The 25,300-nt window shown below is 30.9% G+C and overlaps 1 protein-coding gene across 3 annotated transcripts; it reads right to left on the bottom strand.

Moving 5' to 3' along the window:
- Positions 1–56: 56 nt before the first annotated feature.
- LOC130671219 (metabotropic glutamate receptor) lies at positions 57–21,555 on the bottom strand. 3 transcript variants are annotated; one of them, XM_057474976.1, is made up of 10 exons: positions 20,948–21,555; positions 20,164–20,700; positions 16,439–18,868; positions 14,219–14,434; positions 10,963–11,668; positions 7,005–7,117; positions 5,845–6,398; positions 4,865–5,442; positions 4,724–4,775; positions 57–213 (listed from the first exon to the last, which is right to left on the bottom strand). In XM_057474976.1, exons 3-10 carry the CDS (start codon positions 16,904–16,906, stop codon positions 201–203), a joined length of 2,700 nt encoding a protein of 899 aa, XP_057330959.1. In that variant the 5' UTR covers positions 16,907–18,868; positions 20,164–20,700; positions 20,948–21,555; the 3' UTR covers positions 57–200. The 3 variants fall into 3 exon arrangements, with proteins under 3 accessions (XP_057330959.1, XP_057330958.1, XP_057330960.1); XM_057474977.1 differs by having other exon boundaries at positions 83–213; positions 4,724–4,780; positions 20,948–21,554; XM_057474975.1 differs by lacking the exon at positions 4,724–4,775 and having other exon boundaries at positions 64–213; positions 20,948–21,552.
- Between the last annotated feature and the right edge of the window lie 3,745 nt (positions 21,556–25,300).

Genomic DNA, 25,300 nt, shown 5'->3' with positions numbered 1-25,300 from the left:
GTCTTTATTTATTTATTTATTTAGATATATATATTTATAATATGTATTTGTATTTGTATTTATATTTATATATTTATAACTGAGCGACTTGTTCAGAAGCGTTCGATGACTGTGAAATTTCCGTAACGCCGGTAACTCCCACTGAGGTTTGAACGACAGCACACAATGCACTACGTAATGGTACATGCTCGCTGCTCATCTCACATCCGGTATCTGTAAATAGATATCACAGTGATAAGTATCAGTAAATTTATACTGTCAATCACACTATCAATCTGGGGAAATTTATTTTACTTTATCTACTTCGGTTTTACACAACTTGGTAAATTTTATTTTATTGACGTAAAAGAGTGTGTCCATTTCAATTTGGATTTTTTTTTCTTTTATTACTTAAAGTGAAAGACCTGCTACCCGATCAGGGAATTACTCGATCACTCCGTGAATTTGTATATCTCCAAGTAGGACAGACAACTTAAAGATGTTTAAAGATGTCTTTTAAAAGGATAAGACAAAATTTTTGTCCCAACGTCACCTTTTTTGGTATAAATTCGACATGCAAATGTTGGTTCCGAAGACAGAGAAGAGTTGTGTTGTTTTTCCTGTCTTATGTCAATTGAAAAGTCGTTTAGATGACTTATTTTACCACTATTTGTAATTTACTTTTTATCGGCTCTTGTGTTAAGTCTTTTAAGTAGACATTTTTTCGGTGATAAATTTCTGATCGTTTTGTCAACATATTGGTGCCTTATCGATATGTCAAAAAGTTGCCTAAAAACTGATATCTTATAGATGTCACAAAGACAAGTGTGCACCTTGGGTGGTGACCGGTCAGAATATCCATCATAAAAATATCCAATGCAAAAATATCCATGAAAAATCTCCAATGCAATAATATCCATTGAAAAAATTATCCATAAATAAACATATCCAATAATAATAATTCTTTGCAAAAGTGGTTCATTGATATGAAAACAACAATTTATACATGGATATTTTTAATACCATTATTGTAAAAATATAGATTTTTTAATGAATATTTATATATGCAATAATGATAAAACAAATGTGTTGTAACTGTTAGAAAATAGGGTATTTTTTTTATTAATGGCCCATGAAATAGATATAGAACATGTTAATAATATGATATTTTTGATGGATTATTATAATTTGAATGTATTTAATGTAAAATTACTGATAATAAATCTTATAATTAGTGGATACCGATTGGCAAAGCGGTTATGGATATTTTTGAACACGGATTTATTTCAGGTGGTAATTATTACTTATGGATATTTTTTCTACTGGATATTTTTCCATTGGATATTTTTCATGGTTATTTTTGCATTGGATATTCTGGCCTAGAACCACCCTGGGTATATTTATTAAATTTTACTAAATTCAAAATCTTGGGGCGGGAAAAATTTTTCGCCCCAGAAATTCTTTTTTTCTGTATCTATATAAATATTCAAATATAAGAGATTGAAAATTTTTAGTTTCGTCGATTAAAAATATTTTTTAAAGTTGATACTTAAAAAATAATCGATTTAATTATTTTAAAAAATGAAAATAAAATTTTTTAAATTAAATTATGTGAGAATTCGTGACGTGAATTTTATTATGATGCTGAAAGTTGCAGACATTTAAAAGTTTTATTTATTTTCAATAAACAAAATAAATATATGAGTGTAAATGTACCAGATATTGGACAAATTTAAAATTATAAATAAATAGAGTAAATAATTAAGAAAATTGAATTTTAAAAAATGCGCATTTAAAAAATTTTAAAATTAATAAGTGCATTTTTTCGAAATATTTTTTTTTTAATTATTTATAATTTTAAATTTGTCTGATGTCTGCTACACTCACACTCATATAAATATTGAAAGTCAAAAATCGCATGCAAAAAATTAACAAAATTTTTATCATGACAATTAACTTGGTGATTAAAAAGACTAAAATTTTCAGTTGGATACTTTCAGTATCGTAATTTTGTGTTCCAATTTAGAGACTAGAAATTAATTTATTAAAGAAGAATTTATATCTCTAGTATTTTAAGTTTGTTTACAAATTTAATATTGAAATAATATCAATTAGTACTCATACTTATTGCTTGCTAGCACATAAACTAAAATAAAAATTTCCGCTTAATTAGTTCCGATTTCATAATGATTTAAAAAAAGATGCATTTTAAATCTCGCGCCGAACACTTATCGTAAATTTAAAAAACTAGACTAGTCGCAGTTTTAAAATTCTCTAAAAAGCATTTTTTGAAAGCATCATAAATATTTTCTTATGAAATTAAACAATTTTCAGGTAAAATATTTTTAATGTTTGTAAGCGTAAATTTCGTGAGTTTTCAAAAGTTATCTGGGGACACTAAATTATTTTAGAGTTTTTAAAAGTTTAAAGTTGATATTGTGTCTAAACTTTTATCTGAAGTTAAAAAATAAAAGAAATAAAGTGAGTTATCTTCATTAGCTTTAAGAAAAGTGTATAAGAGTGATATTACCCGAGAGCGACATTTAAAATTTATAAAATCGATGCTCGCGCTTACTTTCGATAGACTTTTGTAGGGAACTAAAATAACCAGAGCGAAGCTTTTAAAATTAATAATTACTTTCTTGACATCGTACGTCGTTAGATTTAAATGTCTTTTAGCCTTCAAGTCGTAATTTTTTAAATTTAAAAAAAATTTTAAATAATAACAGCTCGTAGTAATGACATTTGATAGTCGGGCAACGCGCGGGCAAATAAAAATTTTAAATTTCAAATTTCAAACCTAAAATTAAATAATGGAAAATACTTTACATAAAAATTAATATACTCCGGATAAATGTCATTAAAAAATATAAAATTATTTTAAATTAACACATAATTTTGTTACGTTGATTTAAATAAGTCGAGGGCGTCTTAAAATTAATTTATGCTGCTACTAAAATCCATCAACTTCTCATGACACCGTAAATAAATTATTCAAATAATTAAACTTAGTTACGTTAAGTCTTCAAAATAATTTAAATATCAAACGTAATAATAATAATAATAAATGTTTAAAATAAATGTGCGGTGTATTTCTAATATATATATATTTAAATTATTACAAATAATAATATTTTTAAATTCGCATTTAAAATATATGATGATTTAAAAATTCAACTTTGGCGGGTAAGTTTTGAACGGTCAATTTTATGATATTTGTTTCTCGATACTTTTATTGCAAAACATTAAATTTTATGTAAAAATTTATTTATAAGAAAAAGTCGATACAAAAAAAGAAACAAAAATTTATGACACTGAAGTTGGCTGACGTCTTATAATTTTTTGTTTTTTTTTTAAACAGTAAATTATAAAAAAAAGTATTTGAAAAAATTGCACCTGTAATTTTTAAAATTTTCTACATGTGCATTTTTTTTTGTTTTCTTGTAATTGATTTGTTGAAAAAAAAACCGAAAATTGCTAATTGTCTGCTAACTTCAAAATCATAAAAATTTTAGTTTCGTGAAAAAACGCGGCGCTAAGAAGTGAAAACTGAATATTTGAAAAAATTCAGTAAAAATTACACTTTCAAACTATAATTTTATTAAATGGAATCTTGAATAGTAAATTTTTACACTTTTAAATTTATTTTTTACGCAATAATTTAATAAACTTCAGAAATAATTATTTAAAACTGTAATTTTGTCTTACTACAGAAAAATAATTCGCAGTTGCGAGTGAAAATTACTTAATAATTTAAATAAAAATATTAGTGAATAGGCAACTACATATTTTTTTGACTCAAATAAATTATAATTCCTTATATACATTTATATCAACTAAACAAATATGAATTTGATCCTACAAATATATTTTCTCGATTCAAATAATTTTCAACACCTAAATTATTTCCTTGACTTCGCGAATAATTTTTTTCATTAACATGAAACTGTAATTATTCATATTTTCTTTTTTCCGCACGGCAGGAAATTTCACCAACCCCTAAATCACAGTAAGCGACCTTCTATTTTTTAATTAAAAGCTAATCTGAGTAAATTATTATTTTCTTTTTAATTTTTAAATAAAAAAAAAGTAATTTTCCCCCTTACTCTGATATATTTGCATATATTTATCTACTATTGATGGTAAACAGATTTTAATAATGGACTGTAATACCGCAGCTAAATAATGTATTCATAATAATATATGTTTATACAAGCTCATATTTGCCGTTACATGCATGGGAATATATGAGATATCATCTCCGAGTTTTTTTTTCCCGGGCAATTTTAAAAAAATTATTATTACAATACTAATAAACTTCATTAGCTTATAAAATATAAATGTCATTTAGATAAAAGCAATATATATAAATTTCATTAAATGGACGAAATTTATTAGAGTATTAAATGTAGAGAGAAATTTGCATTCACCAGAGTAATGATACTTGTGTCATTCAAATTGTAAATTTAAATTGCATTGATATAAAAATTATTTAAAAGAAAAATAATATATGTTACATAAAATCTAGACTAAGATAAAAATATTAAAAACCCAGAGCTTAATAAAAAGAATAAAAAATAAAATATGAAATGCACACGCGATAGTTTCATGTTAAATAACAAGTAAATGCATGCAACACATATCACGTCATTAAAATTACCCGTCAGTTAAACGTCATAATTTTGAATTAAATGGATCAACAGATAAAATAATTATATTATAAATAAAAATAAAATTAATTTACGTGTTATATGAAATCGTCGAGTTTTGGTCTAGGTCTGGATCTGGGTCTGGGTCTGGGCTTGGATTAATGCGAAAAAAGAATAATTATAATTAAATTCAAAATGAATATGAAATATTTATGAATAAAAAAATAAAGACTTACATTTAGCAACGGATGAAGTACCAGCACTGCTTCCTTGTTTTTTAAATGTACTACTACCCATTGTTACTTTACCCCGTATATTTTTATCTGGTTGGAAGACTATGATATATACTTTAGGCGAATACAAACACACTAATGTCACTGATGCGCTTAAACTTATGGCAACACAGAGTGTCGTTATTTGTATTTCATGTGCATTACCGGTGCCAAAGTAAATCGGCACGAACGCTAACCATATTATACATGTTGTGTACATTGTGAAGCCGATAAACTTACTCTCGTTAAAGTTTTCAGGTATTTTTCGCGTTTTCACTGCGTAAACTGTCGCTATTACTATCAAAAGCGCGTTATATAGTTGGGAAAATAAAAAACTCATGTCTTGTATGTTGCACTTAAGAATAACTTGACGGCGATCCGGGTAGAAGTGACGAGTACCCGCGGGCTCGACTATCATCCAGATAAGGGTCAGCATCACTTGCAGTCCTATAAGGAAGGACGCGATGCACACCTGCGACCGCGGGCTGATGTACTTGGGGCGCACCGCAGATCTTGATGCCGAGTCGAAGATCCTCGCGATTCTAAACAAAATTTAGTGAAAAATCATTAGCATTTTCTCGTTCTCCACTTGATTTCCTCTAGTTTGAGTACCCACACCCATATATTTGGGTTTCAAAAAAAAATTTTCATTATTATGATAATCAAATAATTTTTTTTTTGCGAAATTTTGATAAAGAGATAGTGTGCGTCCTAGATCATGCGACTGCGAGTAAAATGAGTACCCACATCAATATTTTTGAAAAAAGTAAAAATTGACAACAATTTGGTAATTTATACTGACAATTAAAGTCGATAATAAATAAGTTGAAGAAATATATCGTTGTGGGTACTCATTTTACGCGGAAATTCGCCAACTACTCAGTGCCCGTGTTCATTTTTCGTTAAAAATCATCTGAAAATTTTTAGATGTCAAATTTAGTCACCTATTAGTTTTGGTCAACAGCGCTCCGTAGACGGCACTGAAACTAACGCCTACGCCAAACCTCTGGAGTACACATGTAGCAAAAGTTGGTTGGGCGAGCAGAACAAAAGTATTTAAATAACAAACAAGAACACCCGCAAGTAATATAATTGTCAATTCACGACCCGAGGCTCTGACAACCGGAGTACTGCGGTGATGAAACATCAGTCCAGCGACTGCGAGTGTGACAATGATACCCAGACACGATATCACTGCCGGTGCGATCGCGAAGGCACTGTCCCATCTTATGTATTTAACCGGGAGCGCATAGCAGCCACGTTTGTCGGGATGCGGCCAGTATCCAGGACTGCACTCCTTACAAGTGGTGTCGTCATAAACGTATTCGTATTCCTCACAGCGATCGCACACCCAGCAACAGGTATCTCCCTGTTGCTTGCGAATCATTCCCGATTCGCAGGGTAACGAACACACTGACGTTGGAATACTTTTGTCTCCTTTTGCCCACACAAATTCCTCAATATTTATACTCAATCCGTTGTACCACTTTCCCACGACCTTAAACATTTTACAAAATCACAACACAGTTAGTATTTATATTAGGGTGGGTTGAAAAAAAACTTTTTTTTTGTTTTTCTTAGCATGGGGGTAGAATTTGAACATTATAAAAAAAAAAATTTTAGGCCCACCGTTTTTAAATAAATAATTGATTAAACGGGGTAGTTCCAACGAAAAAAATTTTTTTTGTCCAAAATCGTGGAAAACGTCTAATAATTGTCGAATGTGATTTTTTTTTACTTCACTTTAATTTTAATTCAAAAGAAAATGCTTTTCATTTTTGGATTTTTTACTTAAATTACGAAAACAATAGGAAAAAGATTTTTTCAACTTCTGACTTTCAATTAGCTTTCAAGGAGACACCCTACAGATTCTAGAACACCATGTAATTTTTTTCGTTAGGACTACCCCGTTTGATTAATTATTTATTTTAAAAACGAGTGGGCCACCTCAAAATGTTGAGTAAAAAAATTTTTTTTTTCTTAAAAACTTTTTTTTTTTTTTATAAAGTACAAATTCTACCCCCATGCTAAGAAAAACAAAAAAAAAGTTTTTTTTCAACCCACCCTAATTTCTATACTGATATATTATCAATAGATAACTTACTTGATAATTGTACCCATTGCTTATATTAGGATCATTTTTACGGAAATTGAGAATTTCATATCTCGCGAGACCGTCACCGTGTTCATCAAATTTAACTTCACTGCCAGCAGAATCTGTAACAAAATAATATCTGATTATTGTTATTATTATTTAAATTAGTAAATCCATATTCATAAGCTTACATAACAGCTTACTGTGCGTATATTAAATTTGCTATATATATATATATGTATACATATTTTAATTTGTCAACGTCCTTATTATTTATAATATAACTCCGTCGGGGTCTCTCACCAGTATAAGGTCATATATTCTCGGGTTACGGAATCAATGCACGTGTTTCTGTTTTCCTCTCACTTTACATCACTAAGTTTACAATTTCCTTTTTTTTTTTTGTTAATATTTAACTACAAACTCTAACACCAGCTTTATTATACAGAGTTTAATTCTGTTGCCGAGAGAAATCAGATATATATATGACGAGTGTAAATGTATAACTAAAAGCTTGGAATTTATTTTAAGACACTTGACCTTCAATCGTTTCTGCTGGATCAAATGATAAAATTAGATGCTTTGTTACTGGATAAATTTTATTATATCAACTATTTAATATTTTATTTTTTGAATTTATTAGACGATCTGTCATATATTTTTTTGAATAAATGGTCTACTGCTTTATTGATTTAATTTTTAGACATCAGATTATTAGATTGTGGGTAACGTTTTGCTAAATATTTTTGACATCTTCAGACCCAACTTAATTTTTTGACATCATTTAAATGACGTAAGTTTATGAATTTTTAGTAATTAAATTTATGTACAATTTTTATATATTTTGATGTATTTTTTTGTTCATGTAGAAATTGGGCCTGATGTTAAAAGTATTTATTGATACTTTACCCTTAATGTAATAAATTGATGTCAATAAAGTAGATCAGTAAAGTCGTAGTCTTTTTGTTTAAAAATTATTATTATTATTTCACTGTAAAAAATCGGAAGTGAATTCGGATTTCATTTAAATCCGGACTCACTCCGTCACTCGGAGTTTCGGAGTTTTTAAAAAAAATCACTCGGTATACGGAGTCAATAGGGAGTTTTTCTTTCAGCGGAATGATTTTGGAGTGATCTGGATTTTACTTAAATTCGCATTCGCTCCAATCGAGAGTTTTATAGTATTAAAATTTACTCCCCTTCGTAGTAAATTTCACTTCCCATACAAAGTCACCGAGCTTCGAAATTTTCCCATAGATCGGCCAATGTCTGGTTTACAATGATTGGCCAATAAATGGCCCACTATACTGGCCCGTGCCTGGTGAATCATTGGCAGCCACCTTTTTGCTTGTAAAAGCGGCGTACAATTAACCCCCGTTCGTTTGCCAACGGTTTGATCGAGTGCTCTTGATACCAAGCTTTAGCCGATGATTGATTGCCACGATTGGCCAATGCTTGGCATACCGTTATCATCCGATATTTAGCCGATCTTCGGCCGATGCTTGAAAATTGGCAGCTAGTCACGACCCAGTAATGGGTCGATTCTTTTTTTTTGTGTGGGTTTGAGGGAATTAAATGAATCTGCTTCGCATTCACTCAAAATTCACTCCGAATTTAATCCGTGTTCACTCCGCAAATTTTTTACTGTGTACCATTATTATTATTATTATTATTATTATTATTATTATTATTATTATTATTATTATTATTAGTAATAGTCCTAGTAGTAGTAGTAGTAGTAGTAGTAGTAGTATTGTTATTATTATTATTATTATTAAAATTTCTTAAAAGATCTAAAAGCATAAAATATTAATTTAAGGACAAATCCTCTTCTGTAAAAGGTTTCAGAGTACAAAGAAGATTCCTAATTATCTTAAATATTTAAATCACTATTTTACCTTTATCTCAAAATAAAAATTTGCTGAGCACACTAGAAGCCTTTAAATTATTATTATTAATAATAATGATGAAAAAAAAAAAAAAATAATAAATTACCACAACAATAATAACAATATATAGCTGTATAAAAATATGTATATATATATATTTATAAAAATGATCATTAGTATTCAAGTCACGAGGTAAAATGTATCTTGGGATATTTCAAAAGGGATTTTCCTTGACAACCTTGTCCCTAGTTTATTTTCCGATTATGTATCTTGCCACCCTGATCCTGCACAGCGACACTCGTATAATATATTATAGATATAAAATAAATAATTCTCACGGCAAATGTATATCGGTATCATACGTGATGATATATTTTTTTTCTTTTTGTTGAAGATTTTTATATGCGAGACATCCTCCTTTATATATTTATATTTATATGGACGGTAGTTATGGGGCCGCAATTTAGCCCGGAATAATAATCGACACTGAGCGATTTTCCATAGCCCGGATCGATAGTCTTCGGATATTGACGGGTAACTAGATAGACCTGCTGCGTGGTACTCTAGTCATCTTCTCAAGGGCTGAGACATACCGAGAAGCATATCGCTAAAGTGAACCAACTAGTTTATATTCACCTCTTTACTCACGTTTTCACACTTGAATCGGCCTCTTCAACCTTTTTACATATCATCTCCTATTCACTTTTACTATTATTATTATTTTTAATAATAAATTTATCATAGTATTCTTGTACCTTTACTTCACCGTAAAAAAATCGGGAGTATATATAAATTTTATTTCATTTCAAATTCACTCCTTCGCTCAGAGTTCTGAAGTCAAGCAAAATCGCTCGACATATGGAGTAAATAGAGAGTTTTCTTTCAGCGGAGTCGAGTAGATTTTATTTTAATTCGCATTTATTACAATCCCGAGTTTTAATTCTGAAAAATTCCCTTTTTGGAGTAAATTTTACTCCAGGTGAATAAAAAAAAATAAAAATTCATCCGCTCCGCTTTCTTCGGATTTAATCCGCATTTACTCCGATCCGGAATTTAAATTATGAAAAATTCTTGTTCCGGAGTAAATTTTACTCCAAATGAATAAAAAAAAATAAAAATACATCCGCTCCGCATTCTTCGGATTTAATCCGCATTTACTCCGATCCGGAATTTTAATTTTCAAAAATTCCTGTTCCGGAGTAAATTTTACTCCAAATGAATAAAAAAAAATAAAAATTCATTCGCTTCGCATTTTTTGGATTTAATCTGCATTTACTCCGATCCGGAATTTTGATTTTGAAAAATTCCTGTTCCGGAGTAAATTTTACTCCAGATGAGTTAAAAAAATAAAAATTCATCCGCTTCGCATTTTTTGGATTTAATCCGCATTTACTCCGATCCAGAATTTTAATTTTGAAAAATTCCTGTTCTGGAGTAAATTTCACTTCGAGTGGATTCAAAAAATAAAAACTCACCTGCTTCGCATTCTTCGGACTTAATCCGCATTTACTCCATAAATTTTTACAGTAAAATTACACTTCAAAAAATTTAAACGATTTTCCCCAATAATTGCCACGAAAATTTTCTAAATCTTATTAATTTCGCATGACTCGAGTCCAAGCAATAAAAATTTCTGTTCTCCAAATAATTTAAAAACAAGAAAATCCCAGCTGTCAAAGAATCCAGTGTCCCTATCGATTGTTAAATAAATTTATTTATAAATTCCCTTTATTTAACTCGATTTTAAAACATAATCATTATTATTATCCCCCCAAACTCAAAAAATCCAGATAAATTTATAAATTTATTAAAATCAATATTTTCCCGTCCGCCCTACGCTATAAATTTATCTGCTGTAAAGAATAATAAATGTCTCGAAAAAAAAATGAGCAATGACAGTAATAGAATAACAAAGAAATAAATAATTTATCTCACATATAAAAAAAAAAATTAAATAAATGAGCTCATTATTTCCAGCATCTTATCGATTCCAATAATTATTATTATTCCGTCTGTTACTATAACGCCGGCTACGTCATGATAGAATCATTAAAAACATAATAAACAACATTTCTCACCTGTGAACGACACGTTGAGTAGATAGTTCTTGTAGAAGATCCCCTTGTCGTAATCGATCATCGCTTGACAAAGCCCCTTACCCTTACAGAGATCTTTTTGTAAATTGTTAAGTGCCAGTGCAAAGGCGTACACTGCGTCAACTACAAATTGTACTTTAGACTCTTGCTCGTATCCCTTAGACGGCGACAGTCGTAATTTCGACGAACAAATATTTAGATTTTTACTATTATAATTATTACTACTACTACTATTATTATTATTATATTTTTTAATTATCACAGGTGGATTTTTTGGTAGTGTGCAGTCAAAAACATCTTCCCAGTATTCACCGAACCACGGATTCCGTTTATTTATTTGAGGTGTCAGAGCTTGCATGTAGTCGTCAAAGCTGGGGATGGTTTTGGACTGCAACTCAACGGTGATGGCACCCTCTGCTTCGTCTTCGATACCCTCGACTAATTTGTTCTGCCGACCCCAGCCGTCGCTCGCAATCCATTGGAACGGCTGAGTTATATTTGATCGACGTGCTGCCTCTAATATTCTCCGTGCGTCTTCGGCACGTGTGAAGAGCACAACAGCACGGGCATTTGGTTTCTTAGATAGACGTTGAATAATACTGTCAAAATCTTTGTCATCTGCGGCACTTGGAACTTTCTCGGCTGCTGCTATACATACGTTACGTTCCGTCGCCTGACGGGTAAATACCTGTGAATAATTATTAATAATTAATATTTTGTGTAGGGAATGGAGTAGGGTGAGGAAGAAAGGGAGAGACGGAGTATGGAAATGGGATCTGAGAACAAGGAACTGGGTAAGAAAGGGTAAGAGATGATAGGGGATGAGTTTAAGGAGTTTCTGTAATACAAAAGCTCAAGTGGAATTTGATTAAATTAACTATTCATACGTTTTCACGCTTCAGTTGTTAACCTAAACCCCGGATTTTGTCCCACGATTTTTACCCCTTTTATTTTACCGCCAGTCGAGTGTTTGAACGAGTGAATTTTAATTATCGTTTTTTTTTGTAGAGGTATCAGGGTTTTGGAAAACGCAAAATAGACGTGCGACAAATGGGTCAAATTTCTTCACGTCATTAATTTGGGAAATTGACAGTAATTTTTTTCCAACAGTTCATTTTGTTTTTTATAGATTTTTTTAATGACCGGGTCATGTTGGGTGAATAAATAGACTTAATTTTTTTAGCATCAGCTTTAGAAGACTCAGGAGAGCTTTGCCAAAAATCCTTGTTAGTTAATTATTCAAAACTTATTAAGAAGATTAACACTCGTCGCTGTCTATCAAGCGACGGAGTCTGGTTATTAAAATATTTAAATCGGCTCATTGACAAAATTTGAATGTTAATTTTCTATAAGCCATTGAACAAATTTTTAATTAATAGATTAATCAATTTTTGTCAAAATAATAATTATAGTAACGCACACATTTGCACACACACACATTGTTTAGCAGTTTAATATAAATTAATATAAATTTATTTCAGTATTAAAACTCCGGACCGGAGTGAATTGGGAGTGAAATAAAATCCGCGTCACTCCGAGATCACTCCGCTAAAAAAAAACTCCCAATTCACTTCGCATGCGGAGTGATTTTTTTTAAAACTCCGGAACTCCGAGTGGCGGAGTGAATCCGGAGTGAATTCGGATTTTATTTCACTCCCAATTCACTCCGGATTTTTTACAGTGTAGTACACTGAAAAAAATAATCGCTAGCTGCTAGCGATTTTTTTCGCTAGCAGCTAGCGATTTTTAATCGTTAGCTGCAAGCGATTATTTCGCTAGCGGCTAGCGATTTTTTCTTTAGCAGCTAGCGATTAAAAATCGCTTGCTGCAAGCGATTATTTCGCTAGCTGCTAGCGATTTTTTCGCTAGCAGGTAGCGATTAAAAATCGCTTGCTGGAAGCGATTTTTTCTTTAGCAGGGAGCGATTAAAAATCGCTTGCTGGAAGCGATTTTTTCTTTAGCAGGGAGCGATTAAAAATACTGTTTTTATCATTAAAATATATATATATATATGAATATATGTATATATATATATATATATATATATATATATATATATATATATGAATATATGTATATATATATATATATATATATATATATATATATATATAAATATATATATATTTAAATATATATATATAAAAATATATATATATATATATATATATATATATATATATATATATATATATATATATTTATATATATATATATTTATATATATATATATATTTATATATATATTTATATATATATTTATATATATATATATATATATATATGAATATATAAATATATATTTATATATGAATATGTATATTTATAAATTTATTTAACTGATAAAAATAGTATTTTTAATCGCTCCCTGCTAAAGAAAAAATCGCTTCCAGCAAGCGATTTTTAATCGCTACCTGCTAGCGAAAAAATCGCTTCCAGCAAGCGATTTTTAATCGCTACCCGCTAGCGAAAAAATCGCTTCCAGCAAGCGATTTTTAATCGCTCCCTGCTAAAGAAAAAATCGCTTCCAGCTCGCGAAAAAATCGCTTCCAGCAAGCGATTTTTAATCGCTACCTGCTAGCGAAAAAATCGCTAGCAGCTAGCGAAATAATCGCTTGCAGCAAGCGATTTTTAATCGCTAGCTGCTAAAGAAAAAATCGCTAGCCGCTAGCGAAATAATCGCTTGCAGCTAACGATTAAAAATCGCTAGCTGCTAACGAAAAAAATCGCTAGCAGCTAGCGATTATTTTTTTCAGTGTAGTAGTAAACTGTAAAAAATTTGCGGATTAAATTCGGAGTGAATGAGAAGTTGATGACTGTGTTTTTATTTAATCCTTGGAGTAAAATTCCCTCCGAAGAGTTTATTTTAATATTAAAACTCCAAATCGCTGTGTAGGACAAATAAAATCCAGATCACTCCGTACTGATACTGAAGTCAGCCGACGTCTATTCATTTTTGGATTTTTTTTAAAACGATAAATTATAAAAAAAAAATATTTAAAAAAATTGCACCGATAGTTTTTAAAATTTTCTACATGTGCATTTTTTTTTTGACATAAATGTGTTGTAAAAAAATCCAACAATTAATTGTCACTCCCTATGGGAAGTGATTTTTTTTTAACTTCGGAACTCAGTGACGGAGTGAATTCGGATTTAAATAAAATTCGTAATCACTTTGAATTAACTCCCGATTTTTTACAGTGTAATAATAATAATAATAATAATAATAATAATATACCTCGATACCAGATTCTCCATAAGATCCCTCAGAATGAACAGTAGACACGTAAGACCAGTTAGCGCTTTTGACAACATCAACAAGCGCAATCGACTGGAATGTATCAGGCGGCACAGTACGTGCGAAATAGTCAAATCTGGTCTTATCGCTGAGAGCTTTCGCCGTCGAGGCCGGCGATATTTGGGGAATATGAAAGAGCCTCAGCAAATTGGCGACCTAAAAAATAAAAAAGGTATTATAATTTTCATTACCACTGGGTCCACTATTCGAAAAACAAATCCCACTTTCCCCTTTATTTTGTACACATGTACACACATTTATATTCTTGGCAGCTTGCCAACATAAATAGATTAGAGAAAGTAATTTTTTTAACACCGTGTTCTCTAAGCACCGTATCGCGGGCTAGATAACTTGGAGTCCCGCCAGAAATATAATTTTCAGTCAGAGGCTATTTAATTCCCATCGGCTGCATTACTACCTCCCTATCACACGTGCGGTACTTAGACATTATTGCCATTGTTATTATTTTCGAAATCATTAAACTTTGTTAATTTACCTCCCGTGAGTTATTTTTACTCATTCTTCATGACACTGGGATTTTACGGTACATTTATTGTCTTACCAACATAATACGCGGGCACGTTTTAAATCTCACAAGTTATTTACGAGCTTGGAAATTCTCTGGGTGGTTTATATCTTTGCCTTTATTTTCACTGGTAATTTATAATTGCTGTTTGAAAAGTTCATTTTGTAGAGAGATTTCGCCCACGTTTGACTATTGCGATACGTGACTACTCACTAATACTAGTACTGTCAAGGCTATTACTTGTTAGTCAGTAATTTTAGTTTAGATAAACATTCAGTCAGACAGAGTTTAGGTAAATATTTGCTCGGGCAATTTGGGCTTTAAATAATTTACTCATTGATAATTACAATTTATTGGTTTATTATAACAGTGAATTTTGGTATTTGAATACTGCTGTGTAAAGACAATTTACTAGTAGAAAATAAAGGGAAAATTGGGGATTTTTTTTATCTAAGGGAATTTAAGTTGTAATTGATTATTTTTGAAATTTGTGCGCAGCTTGAAATGTCAGGATTTATTTTTGAAAATTTTTTAAATTATGTTTATGTTTAAATTTACGCGCGAATTATTTTTGAAAATTTTTAAAAATCGTTTTTTAAGCCACCGTATTTTTTACCGAAAATAAAATGAATTTTTTTAATGATTACTTGAAATTTGTCTTCATTTCATTAAATAGCGGCCTCATTTCGCCCGGCATTCCCCTATTGTAATATTTATTATCAACTAAATTGTAATATTTTAAAATTGCTACGTAAGTACGAACATTTACAACAAAAACTGGATTCCATTTAGAATTTTTGAGAAAAAGAAACAAATCATGACAGTAACGGAATGTAAAAACCTGGATTTTGAAATTTAAAACCGAAAATTAGTAAGAGCGGGAAACTGGAGACTTTAAATTTTCAAAATAAAAAATAAATTCTTTCCGTGTATGTTTAATTTAAACTAAATGCCGCTTTTGGAATTCAAATAATCGAGGGAGTTTTGAAAAAAATTCAAATTATTTAAATAAATTAACTAAAATTCATAAAATATTTGTTTCTGATTTTTTTTATTGTATTTTTTTTTCTACGTGGGAACAACGCGAAATACCAGACAATTTATTGCCAAAATATTTCTGTAATTTTATGAAAAGTTTCGCACGTGCATAAAAAATTTATGTGAATTTAAAAACGGGCTGTAAAGTATTTAGTGTTTTAAAAATTATTTTTACCGCTCAATATTTACGATTTAAAAAAAATAAATAAAATTTATTTATTGCTTATAAATATTTTCATAAAACATAAATATATATGACCTGGATAAATATATAATTTTATCATAAATTCAAACGTTTATAAAATTTACATCAATTTCAAATTAAAATTTCTCTAAATATTTTATTTTGTTTATTAACTGAATAAATCGGAGTACTGCCGTTCAGTGAATTCAAAATTGTTTTTATTATCAACCAAACAATTATGAATTCACGTCTCACTTAATTTGCACAATAAAATATTTTAAAATAATAACAAAAAACAAAAATGAAAGTAAATAATAAGCAATACCAGAAAAAAAAAATATATATACACATGTATATATACATATATACATATTCTATTGATTAAAATATTTATACAAAAATAAATATATACCTGAAGTGAAACAGAACTGTATGATCCACCGATGACCCCAAAAATCCGTCCAGCAGCAGCAGCTTTTTTCATCCGCGGCGGAGTTCCGTCCGCGCATTCCAGTACGCTGATGTCCAAGTTCGACAGCGAGGCCCTGACAAAGTGCAGGCTTTGATTCAGCGCATAGGTATCGCGGCTGCAAGTGTCAAGAATGTGGACACCCAATGAAATACCCGGCAATATTTTATCGTCTTTGTTTATCTGATCGACAGCAAACAGCATCGCCTCGAGTCTCTGGACCCCGCGGTTGTAAATTTTCGGTCCGCACGTAAAGTCGCCCTTTTCGTGTACCGGAAACAGCCCGCCGAGCACGATGTCACCAGGTATCAATATCGCCTCGCGTTCAGTCGGTTGTCGGGACCAACCGACTTGGCCGCTCTCCAGCAGAACCATCAGATGTAAAATAACAATTAATAGCCACTTTGTCATTTTAAATTTATATATGTATATATATACTTTTTAGTCATAAAATATTATGAGGTTTGACTAGCAGAGCTACCTAATAATCATAATAATAACCATGTACTATCGCAATAACTATAACCCATAGCCCGAAGCCATTAAGCCCATAAATAAATTAGAGTAAAAATAAATTTAACGAGCAGGCTGATAGCTCGATGTTTTACGTTTCCTCGTAGCTTGACCCATGTCCGAAGGTTATTAGGTCTCTTGAACGTGTGCAATCAATTTCACCCGTCTCATCCTCTCAGTATCGCCAGCCCTTTCCTCTCTTCTCTCGTCTCTCCCCTCTTTCCTGGCCCTGTCTCTCCCTGGATCTCACCCTTTCGCCCTCAGTTCGGGAGCTCGTCCTGCGGCGGAACAAAAACCAATCCAATGTAACGCCCGTATTTCCCCAGAGGGCAAGACAAGGATGACTAAGCACAATGTTTTTAGATTTTTTATTTATCGGTTGTTAAATACCGACAAACATTTCTTCTCCTTTATCAATAAATTTTATACATATATATATTATATATAAAGCTCTATACTTATATAGATGATAAGCCGTAAATATTTTCATCAGATAAAAATAATTTCAGTATTGTGTCTAATCGATTTGTAAAAAAATCGTTCATCTGGCAATTACCTCAAATACTTAAACCGTTTATCTTTTCCTTTGTTAATGTTTCCGTTTGACTGGAACATTCCTCATGTCAAGATAAACGAGAAAGCTACATCAGTGAATTATTATTTCTCTCAATGTTTTTCGCTATTGTTGTTGTTGTTATCATTATTATCATTATTATTTATTATATTCATTTCCTTTAATTTTTTACCAGAGTCCTCGGTCGGTCTTATTATTCATCCACTTGTTTTCCGACGTCCACTTGGATAATCTCGACAAATAATACAGCATGTGCTTTCGTTGTTCTCTTATAGACCTCGCATTGTATGCTCTTGCATTCGTATTTGTATTTGTATTTGTATTTGTCATAGACGTAGTGATATATATTGCGGTGGCAGTACCAAGAGCACGAGGCAACTGCGTTATCGATTCAAAGTCTCACTGGGACTGAGAACGATCAGAGCAGACGACAAGTGCTCCACATTACTGCTCCAGCTGGATGTTATAATAAAAAAAATGAATAAAAAAAAAACAATTTAGATTTTTCGACGGCTGAAGTAAGTAATGGGTCAGGTCTTTTTTCACAAACCACTCAGTTGCTCTTCTGCGCTGCGGTTCCTGCTGGGCCACGAATTTTAAAAAGTGACACACCTCTCAGGACAACCATTAGCCTGGGAAAACCGAGGGCTGCTCCTTAGATGGATTTCCTTCTCGAATTTCCTCCGTCTCTTCCGATGGCCTCTTTACTCTCCTTCCTTCCTACTCTATTTCCTTTTTTTTACTTTTATTTCCTCTTAACCCTTTCAATCGATTTAAAAATAAACCTGTATCGTGTGTACCTCTTATCTAGATATTTTTATATATATCTATATATATATATATATATATATATATATATATATACATAATAATCATTTTTTTTTTATTTATCTTCTACACTAAAGTGTAATCAAATACCAGACTCATTTACAGATGTCCAATTATTATTGACAGACCATGATTACTTCCTTATTAAACGGAAGTGAATAATTCAGTTCCACTCTATCGATTTACCAAAAACATTTTCTTACTTTTTTTATGCTAAATTATTTTTTATTATTATTCAATATCACGATTCTTCCGTGCGATTGTGTTGTTCTCGTGTATTACACATTATTTATTATTATTATTAGTAGCAGTAGTATTAGTATTTTTTTTCTAGTTGGCATTGAATTTACATTTAAATATTTTTTTATGTATATATATATAAATATACGTAATGGTGTACAGTAATTGATCGTGTTCTATCAAGAGACACGCGACATAAATTCATCAATCAAGGAAACCTGAAAAGTAATAAAAATAAAAGTAAATAAAAATAAAAAAAATAAAACCAAGGTAAAAATTTTAATGCACGGTCTTTAGTAAGTTAATAATTATAACATGAAAATGCTTTTATGTGGATTTGTATTAAAATACAATGCATATGTACTGTAAAAAATTTCGGAGTGAACGCGGATTAAATCCGGAGTAAAGGCGGGAAGGTGACTTTTTATTTAATCCTCTAAGGAGTGAATTAACTCCAGAAAACTCCGAATCGGAGTAGATGCGGATTTAAATTAAAGCCACACTCCGAAATTCGCTGAAAAAAACTCCTTTTTCACTCCGTATGCGGAGTTTTTTTTTAACTCCAGAACTCTAAGAGACGGAGGGAATTTGAATTTAAATAAAATCCGTATTGACTCCTAATTTTTTACTGGGTAATCAATAAATTTTGATAATAAAAAATATGATACCGAAGTTAGCCGACGTCCAATAATTTTTAGTTTTTTTTTTACCAATAAATTATGAAAAAAAATATTTGAAAAAATTTCACCTGTTGTTTTTAAAATTTTCTACATGCGCATATTTTTAGTTTTTATTTTTTTATATAGAAAATTGTTGAATAAAAATTCGGAATTTTTTAATTGCCCGCAAACTTCGGAGTCACTGAAATTAGCCGATGTTTAATAATTTTGGGATTTTTTTAAAAACGTTAAATTAAAAAAAAAATATATTTAAAAAAATTGCACCTGAAGTTTTTAAAATTTTCTACATGTGCATATTTTTAGTTCTTATTTTTTTATAAAGAAAATTGTTGAATAAAAATTCGAAAATTGTTAATTGCTTGCAAACTTCGGGGTCACTGAAATTAGCCGACGTTTAATAATTTTGGGATTTTTTTACAAACGTTAAAATAAAAAAAAATATATTTAAAAAAATTGCACCTGAAGTTTTTAAAATTTTCTACATGTGCATATTTTTAGTTCTTATTTTTTTATAAAGAAAATTGTTGAATAAAAATTCGAAAATTGTTAATTGCTTGCAAACTTCGGGGTCACTGAAATTAGCCGACGTTTAATAATTTTGGGATTTTTTTACAAACGTTAAAATAAAAAAAAATATATTTAAAAAAATTGCACCTGAAGTTTTTAAAATTTTCTACATGTGCATTTTTTTATTTTTGTTTTTTAAATTAAATTGTTGAGAAAACAAATTCGAAAATTGTTAATTGTCTGCCAACTTCAGGATCTTATAAAAAATATATAAAATTTAGGGATAAAAATAAAGTAATAATAACAATAGTGATAAATTAACAAACCGTGTCTGTTTCTCGAGGCACACTCAGCCAAATGAGTTCTAATTCACACCTCCCCGGTTTGCCGCCTCCCCGGCCGACAACTTGGTTGTTGTTCATTTGCTCGCAATGATTAAAGTCTGAGGCCAACTAAGGACAGTTTTCCAATCCCGTTTCCTTTTTTTATTCAGCTTTTCCTCTTCAATATACTTTTTGCTCTGTTGCTGCTCGCTGTCCAACTTTTCCAACCCGATGATAAAAAATATCGATCTGGTTCTTTGATCGTCAGCTGCCACGCGACGACTACAAAAGAAAATATTTCGTTCCTTTATAATATGCTCATTCGCTTTTTTTCCTATTCGCCAGTCGCCTCTATTACGTTTTTTTCTTTTTTATATTTATATTTCAACTTTTATTCCCAAGAATCTTCACTTCATAAAATCGCTCGAGGTGCCTTCACAAATGCTGACGACTTGTCGTCATTTCTTTAACTCCTCATTCTCCAGCTTTCCTTTTTTTCATTTTACTTCCTCTATTATCACTATCTCCTAAAGTCAATCTCTTAAGAAAGAGGAAGAAAAAAACATAAAAAAACTAAAGTTACGTCGGGTAAAACTCGTAAATTAGGTTTGACAAAGTACCTGATAACTTTGATCTACGTTAAAAACATTTCATTCAACTTTATCCATTTTCATTCTCTGATATATTTTATATTAATTTAACAAATTTTACTCTAAATTACAACCCCTTCATTTTCAAATTATAAATTTTTCGTTTAAATTTCAAACTTTCAAAAAAATTTACTCACATGTGTAAATACCGTTGAGTGAAGGGTATGTATTTTTTTGTTCAATTCATAAATATTTAAAAAAAATTTCCCAAGCTCAACTAAACCCACTCGCGAATCTCGGTCACTGCGATTATTCTCTTGGTTTACGATTTACCTCGAGTATCTTCTCTCGAAACTAACTCACTCTCTCTTTCTTTATCTATTTCTCTCGCTTATTCCTCTTCTGAATGCCTCTCGAATTCAGCAATCCATGACATCCGCTAATAATCGATTACACGCTACGACATTTCACTTATGCACTTTTAAAATTATTTGTCTCTTTAAAAAAAATATTAAAATTACCCTCGTCAGATTATACATTTTGTCAACTTGCCAACTAGTTAATCAATCAATTAATTAATTTATTTATTAATTGATTAGCTAAATGAATGAACGAAGCAGTGAATGGATTGACTGAATTGAAAGGAATAAAATTTTTGAATATAAAATCGTGAGCCCGCGGATAAGATTTAGTTTTGGAGCAGATGAGTGATATTGGACGCTGGTGGAAGCACTGGAACAGTAAAAGAGAGCACCTGCCGTGGAGAGCGGAGCGACGACTGGCCGGCCGGCCGAAAACCGTCGAAGACTCGGGACGGAGCTGGTTCCACTTCTTCCTACATCTCGTCGCCAGCCACCCACACCCAGAGACCAGTAACCAATCTCCTCTCGTGGTCCTCTCTTGGCCCCTTTTCCACACCTATACTTCCATCCCCTACGAGAGTTAAACGACGTTTACTAACCGACTGAATTCACCCTCGATCCTGTTTATTTATTTCTGCAGGATGATTACGAATGTCAGCTATCATTTATCATTACTGGGTTCCTAGTGTGTTTGTTCATTTGTTTATTTACTCACCGAGGATTTTATTAATTATTGATGTTAATTTAATGGAGTTGCCTGGTAATTGATTTATTTTAGTGGATTATTTTGTTGTAATGAAACACACCCTTATTTGTTTGAATGCGCATGGCTGGGGTTGATTGTACGCCGGACAACTACTGCCATCTAGTTTCATTTTCTGAGAGATCTATCTTACCTTGTGTATGTAAAATACATTTTTTTTATTTTTTTGGGTAAATTTTTTTTTTATTCAAGGGAGAGACGGGAGAAATTTTTTATTTTTGGTAAAAAATTTTTTTTACTAAAATTATATTTCATATATTTTGTATTTAAATTTATATGAATCACCATGATTTTTATAATTGGAAAAAAAAATTTTGAGACTTCATTTGCACTTTTTTTTCCCCGGTGACATTTTGTAATTTTATTTTTTACGCGGTTTTTTTTTCCAAACGAATTATTTTAAACCCATGATTTTTTTTTTTTTTTTACAAATAATTATAAACATGAGTATAAAGTTTAATTATTCTGGGATCGGTGAAAAAGTTTAAACGCCTTTGCAGCATATAAATATATAAAAATTTTTAGTGGATAAGTTTTTAAGGGGACTAGTTCCTACACAAAAGTTTAAGTTCCATTAATATGTAAAAACTTGACATAAAAAATATAAAACATTTAATAAAAATTCTACCGTAGTTCCCATTAAAAAAAAAAAAAATGAGAGTAAATGTCGTGATTTGTAAAAAATAAATTACCAAGATCCTTAACTTTCCGAAAATAATTTATCTGATTTTTACTTCACCAGCACAAGTAAATAATTACTTGCGCGATGAGTATTAAAAAAAGTGAGTTAACGTAAAAGTTTTGATCAAATAGATTGATCAGTGATTAGGTACTGAACATTTTTTTCATGTGCGCACTCATACATTAACCCTCGATCAGCCCCTTTATTTTGTTACAACTTTTCTCTTGCGCTAGACGCGTGTGAGGTCCGAATTCGAATGATTCCCACGCATCGACACTCGACTGCCAATAAATTTGGCGGGTCGAAATTTGAAATTTTTGAATCTCGCCCTCACCTACTCCTCCAATTTTTATTTTTCCGTTTCCTTCAATAAATTATTTTATTCAAAATCTAAATTTTAGTCAAATTTACTGTACGTGATTTTTTAACAGAGACGAGTATTAAAGCTCACAACAATATTTACTTTTAATTAATTAATTAAATAAACTTTTAGTCCCCAAATCAATTTTTACAGCAAATAAAAGTAATTATCAATATTATTTATGTTTATGTATTTTGTTTTCTCTCAACATTTAATTAAACCAGTGGGGTGAGTAATAGGAGTGGTATCGAGAGCTGGTCTGTTACTTTTTTTATACTGTATCTACATACACATATATATATATATGACGAAATATGAGGACGAATATTCTTTTGAAGTTTAATCTCTAATGGAACGGGCGCGCAATTAGCTGAGGCTTATTTTATTTGAATGAACATGTACATTAACTCCCACATACTCACGGCACAGTTCTAAATGAGAATAAGAACCAATGTAATACTATATACATATATATTTAAAAAAAAAAAGAAAGAAAAAAAAAATGATAAAAAAATATTTGAACGTATAGACACGTGACGGCACGCGCCGATCGTTATACATCATTTCCAATTTCAAATTGTTATTATGCTGATACATAGGGGGGGAAACGGGGCAAGGTGGACAAAATGGGGTACCAAAATTTTATTAAAAAAAGAATCTTGTAAATATAATTGAGCATTATTTTGAATTTTTTTTGTTAAACTTTTTCAAAAATCAGTCAGTCGAAAAATGTTAATGACTTTTGTTTTATGATAAGAAGTATTATAAATTTTTTTTTCTTTCTTCGCATCTAATAATTATGTAAAATGTAATTTTTCTTTATACAAATTCCTTACAAAAAATATGTAATGGGGTAGCCCATTTTACCCGCAAAAATGAAAATTTTTTCTATTTACTGCAAATATCAAAAAAAAAAAAAAGATTTAGTGTATTTGAGTCGATGAAAACTTTGCATTTGCCCAATTATCTCCTTTTGCCCCCCTCCCTACCCTATATAGTTTAAATTTATCATAGCGTTCAGATAATACTATAAAAGAGATTAAAAAAAAATAAAAGTTATTAATTTGACCCAGGGAAATTTTCCAAAATAAATTTAAAAGAAAGCGGCGTCGGATTAAGAATAATGATCAAAAGAATAAGAAAAAGCAAAGGGCGATGTTATGACAATTATAAGTTTTTCCTTTTTCGGAGCGGGCACGTGTCATTTCACGTCTAGGTCGCTCGAGGGGGGTCTCTGCTGCGGCTTTGAGCTAAGAGCGAATAAGAGAATGGGTAAAATGGATAAAAGTTAAGTGAGAAAGAGGAGTTTTAGTACTTTGTATATGTATATGTGTTGTATAAAGTATTAAGAATAAAAGTTTTGTAGATATAAAAAGAGGACAAGGGCGAAGGACGACGCGTGGCGTCGCGTGAGAACGACGTCGCTCACACGCGACTCACGCACGCGCCAACACGCGGCCAACTACGCGGGAACTGGAAACCCATCAGCGCGATTTACTTTATATTTCTTTCTTCCATATCCATTGTATATATCCTACATACTGTGCATACATATATATATATATATACAAAATATGTACATTACTATTACGTTTAGTTGCATAGTGTATTTAGTACTGAGCTTTCATTACGTAGCCTTAAATTTTGTTTAGCTCATCACAAAAGAGCTTAAAATAATACGCGACTAGTTATATTTAAATATTTAATCCCTTCATTAAACTTAATTACTATTTTTTATCATTTTTTAATTACTCACTAAATTAATTTATTTATATACTCATTAATATTTAAAGCGCTGGAATTATTTGTCTGTCAGTAATTCGGTAAATAGATCGAGTAAATGTCCGATTTTAAATTGCGAGTGATTTAAAAATAATTAATTTTAATGAAGGTAATTTATTTTTTTTAATTAAGCGGCTGTGGGAAATTAATTAATTAGGTAGTTAGTTAATTAATTATTGATAGCAATAAGTATATATAAATATAGAACAATATAATATTAAATGATAAAATCGTGTGGGAAGAAGTGATCAAAGGCAAAGATGGTCTTTGAGTTTATTAACACGCGACTATGACGCGTGTTGTCGCGTGTTTGTCGCGTGTTGAAGAAAATTGTCTGGCACTTTGCGCTGCGAAATTGTTAAGACGGTGTCAAAGCAAAAGTGTGTCAGTCATGTGAAGTTTGCGGTGGAATTCTGGGTTACGGGATTAATTTTTTTTTTATCGATAAATTAATTTGTGGAGATTTTGATAAAATTTGAATGAGCTGATGTGATTATTTATGGGTCGCTAATAAAATTTTGATTGATGCGAATTGAGTTTATGGTAAACGAGGCATCCCGTGCATAATTTATTGGAATCGTCGGCGAGATTGGATGGGGA

Source organism: Microplitis mediator, chromosome 7, assembly GCF_029852145.1.
Source record: "Microplitis mediator isolate UGA2020A chromosome 7, iyMicMedi2.1, whole genome shotgun sequence".
NCBI lineage: Eukaryota > Metazoa > Arthropoda > Insecta > Hymenoptera > Braconidae > Microplitis > Microplitis mediator.
Note: the sequence above shows the minus strand (reverse complement) of the source record. Positions and strands in the feature narration are given on the sequence as shown.

Bases quoted from the DNA above. Each gene is read 5' to 3' on its own strand.
- LOC130671219 (XM_057474975.1), bottom strand. From the start codon at position 16,906: ATGACAAAGTGGCTATTAATTGTTATTTTACATCTGATGGTTCTGCTG. The intron at 11,669-14,218 runs GTATATTATTAT...AATTATTCACAG, and splicing joins ATGGAGAATCTGGTATCGAG to GTATTTACCCGTCAGGCGAC. The intron at 6,399-7,004 runs GTAAGTTATCTA...AAAATGTTTAAG, and splicing joins GCAATGGGTACAATTATCAA to GTCGTGGGAAAGTGGTACAA.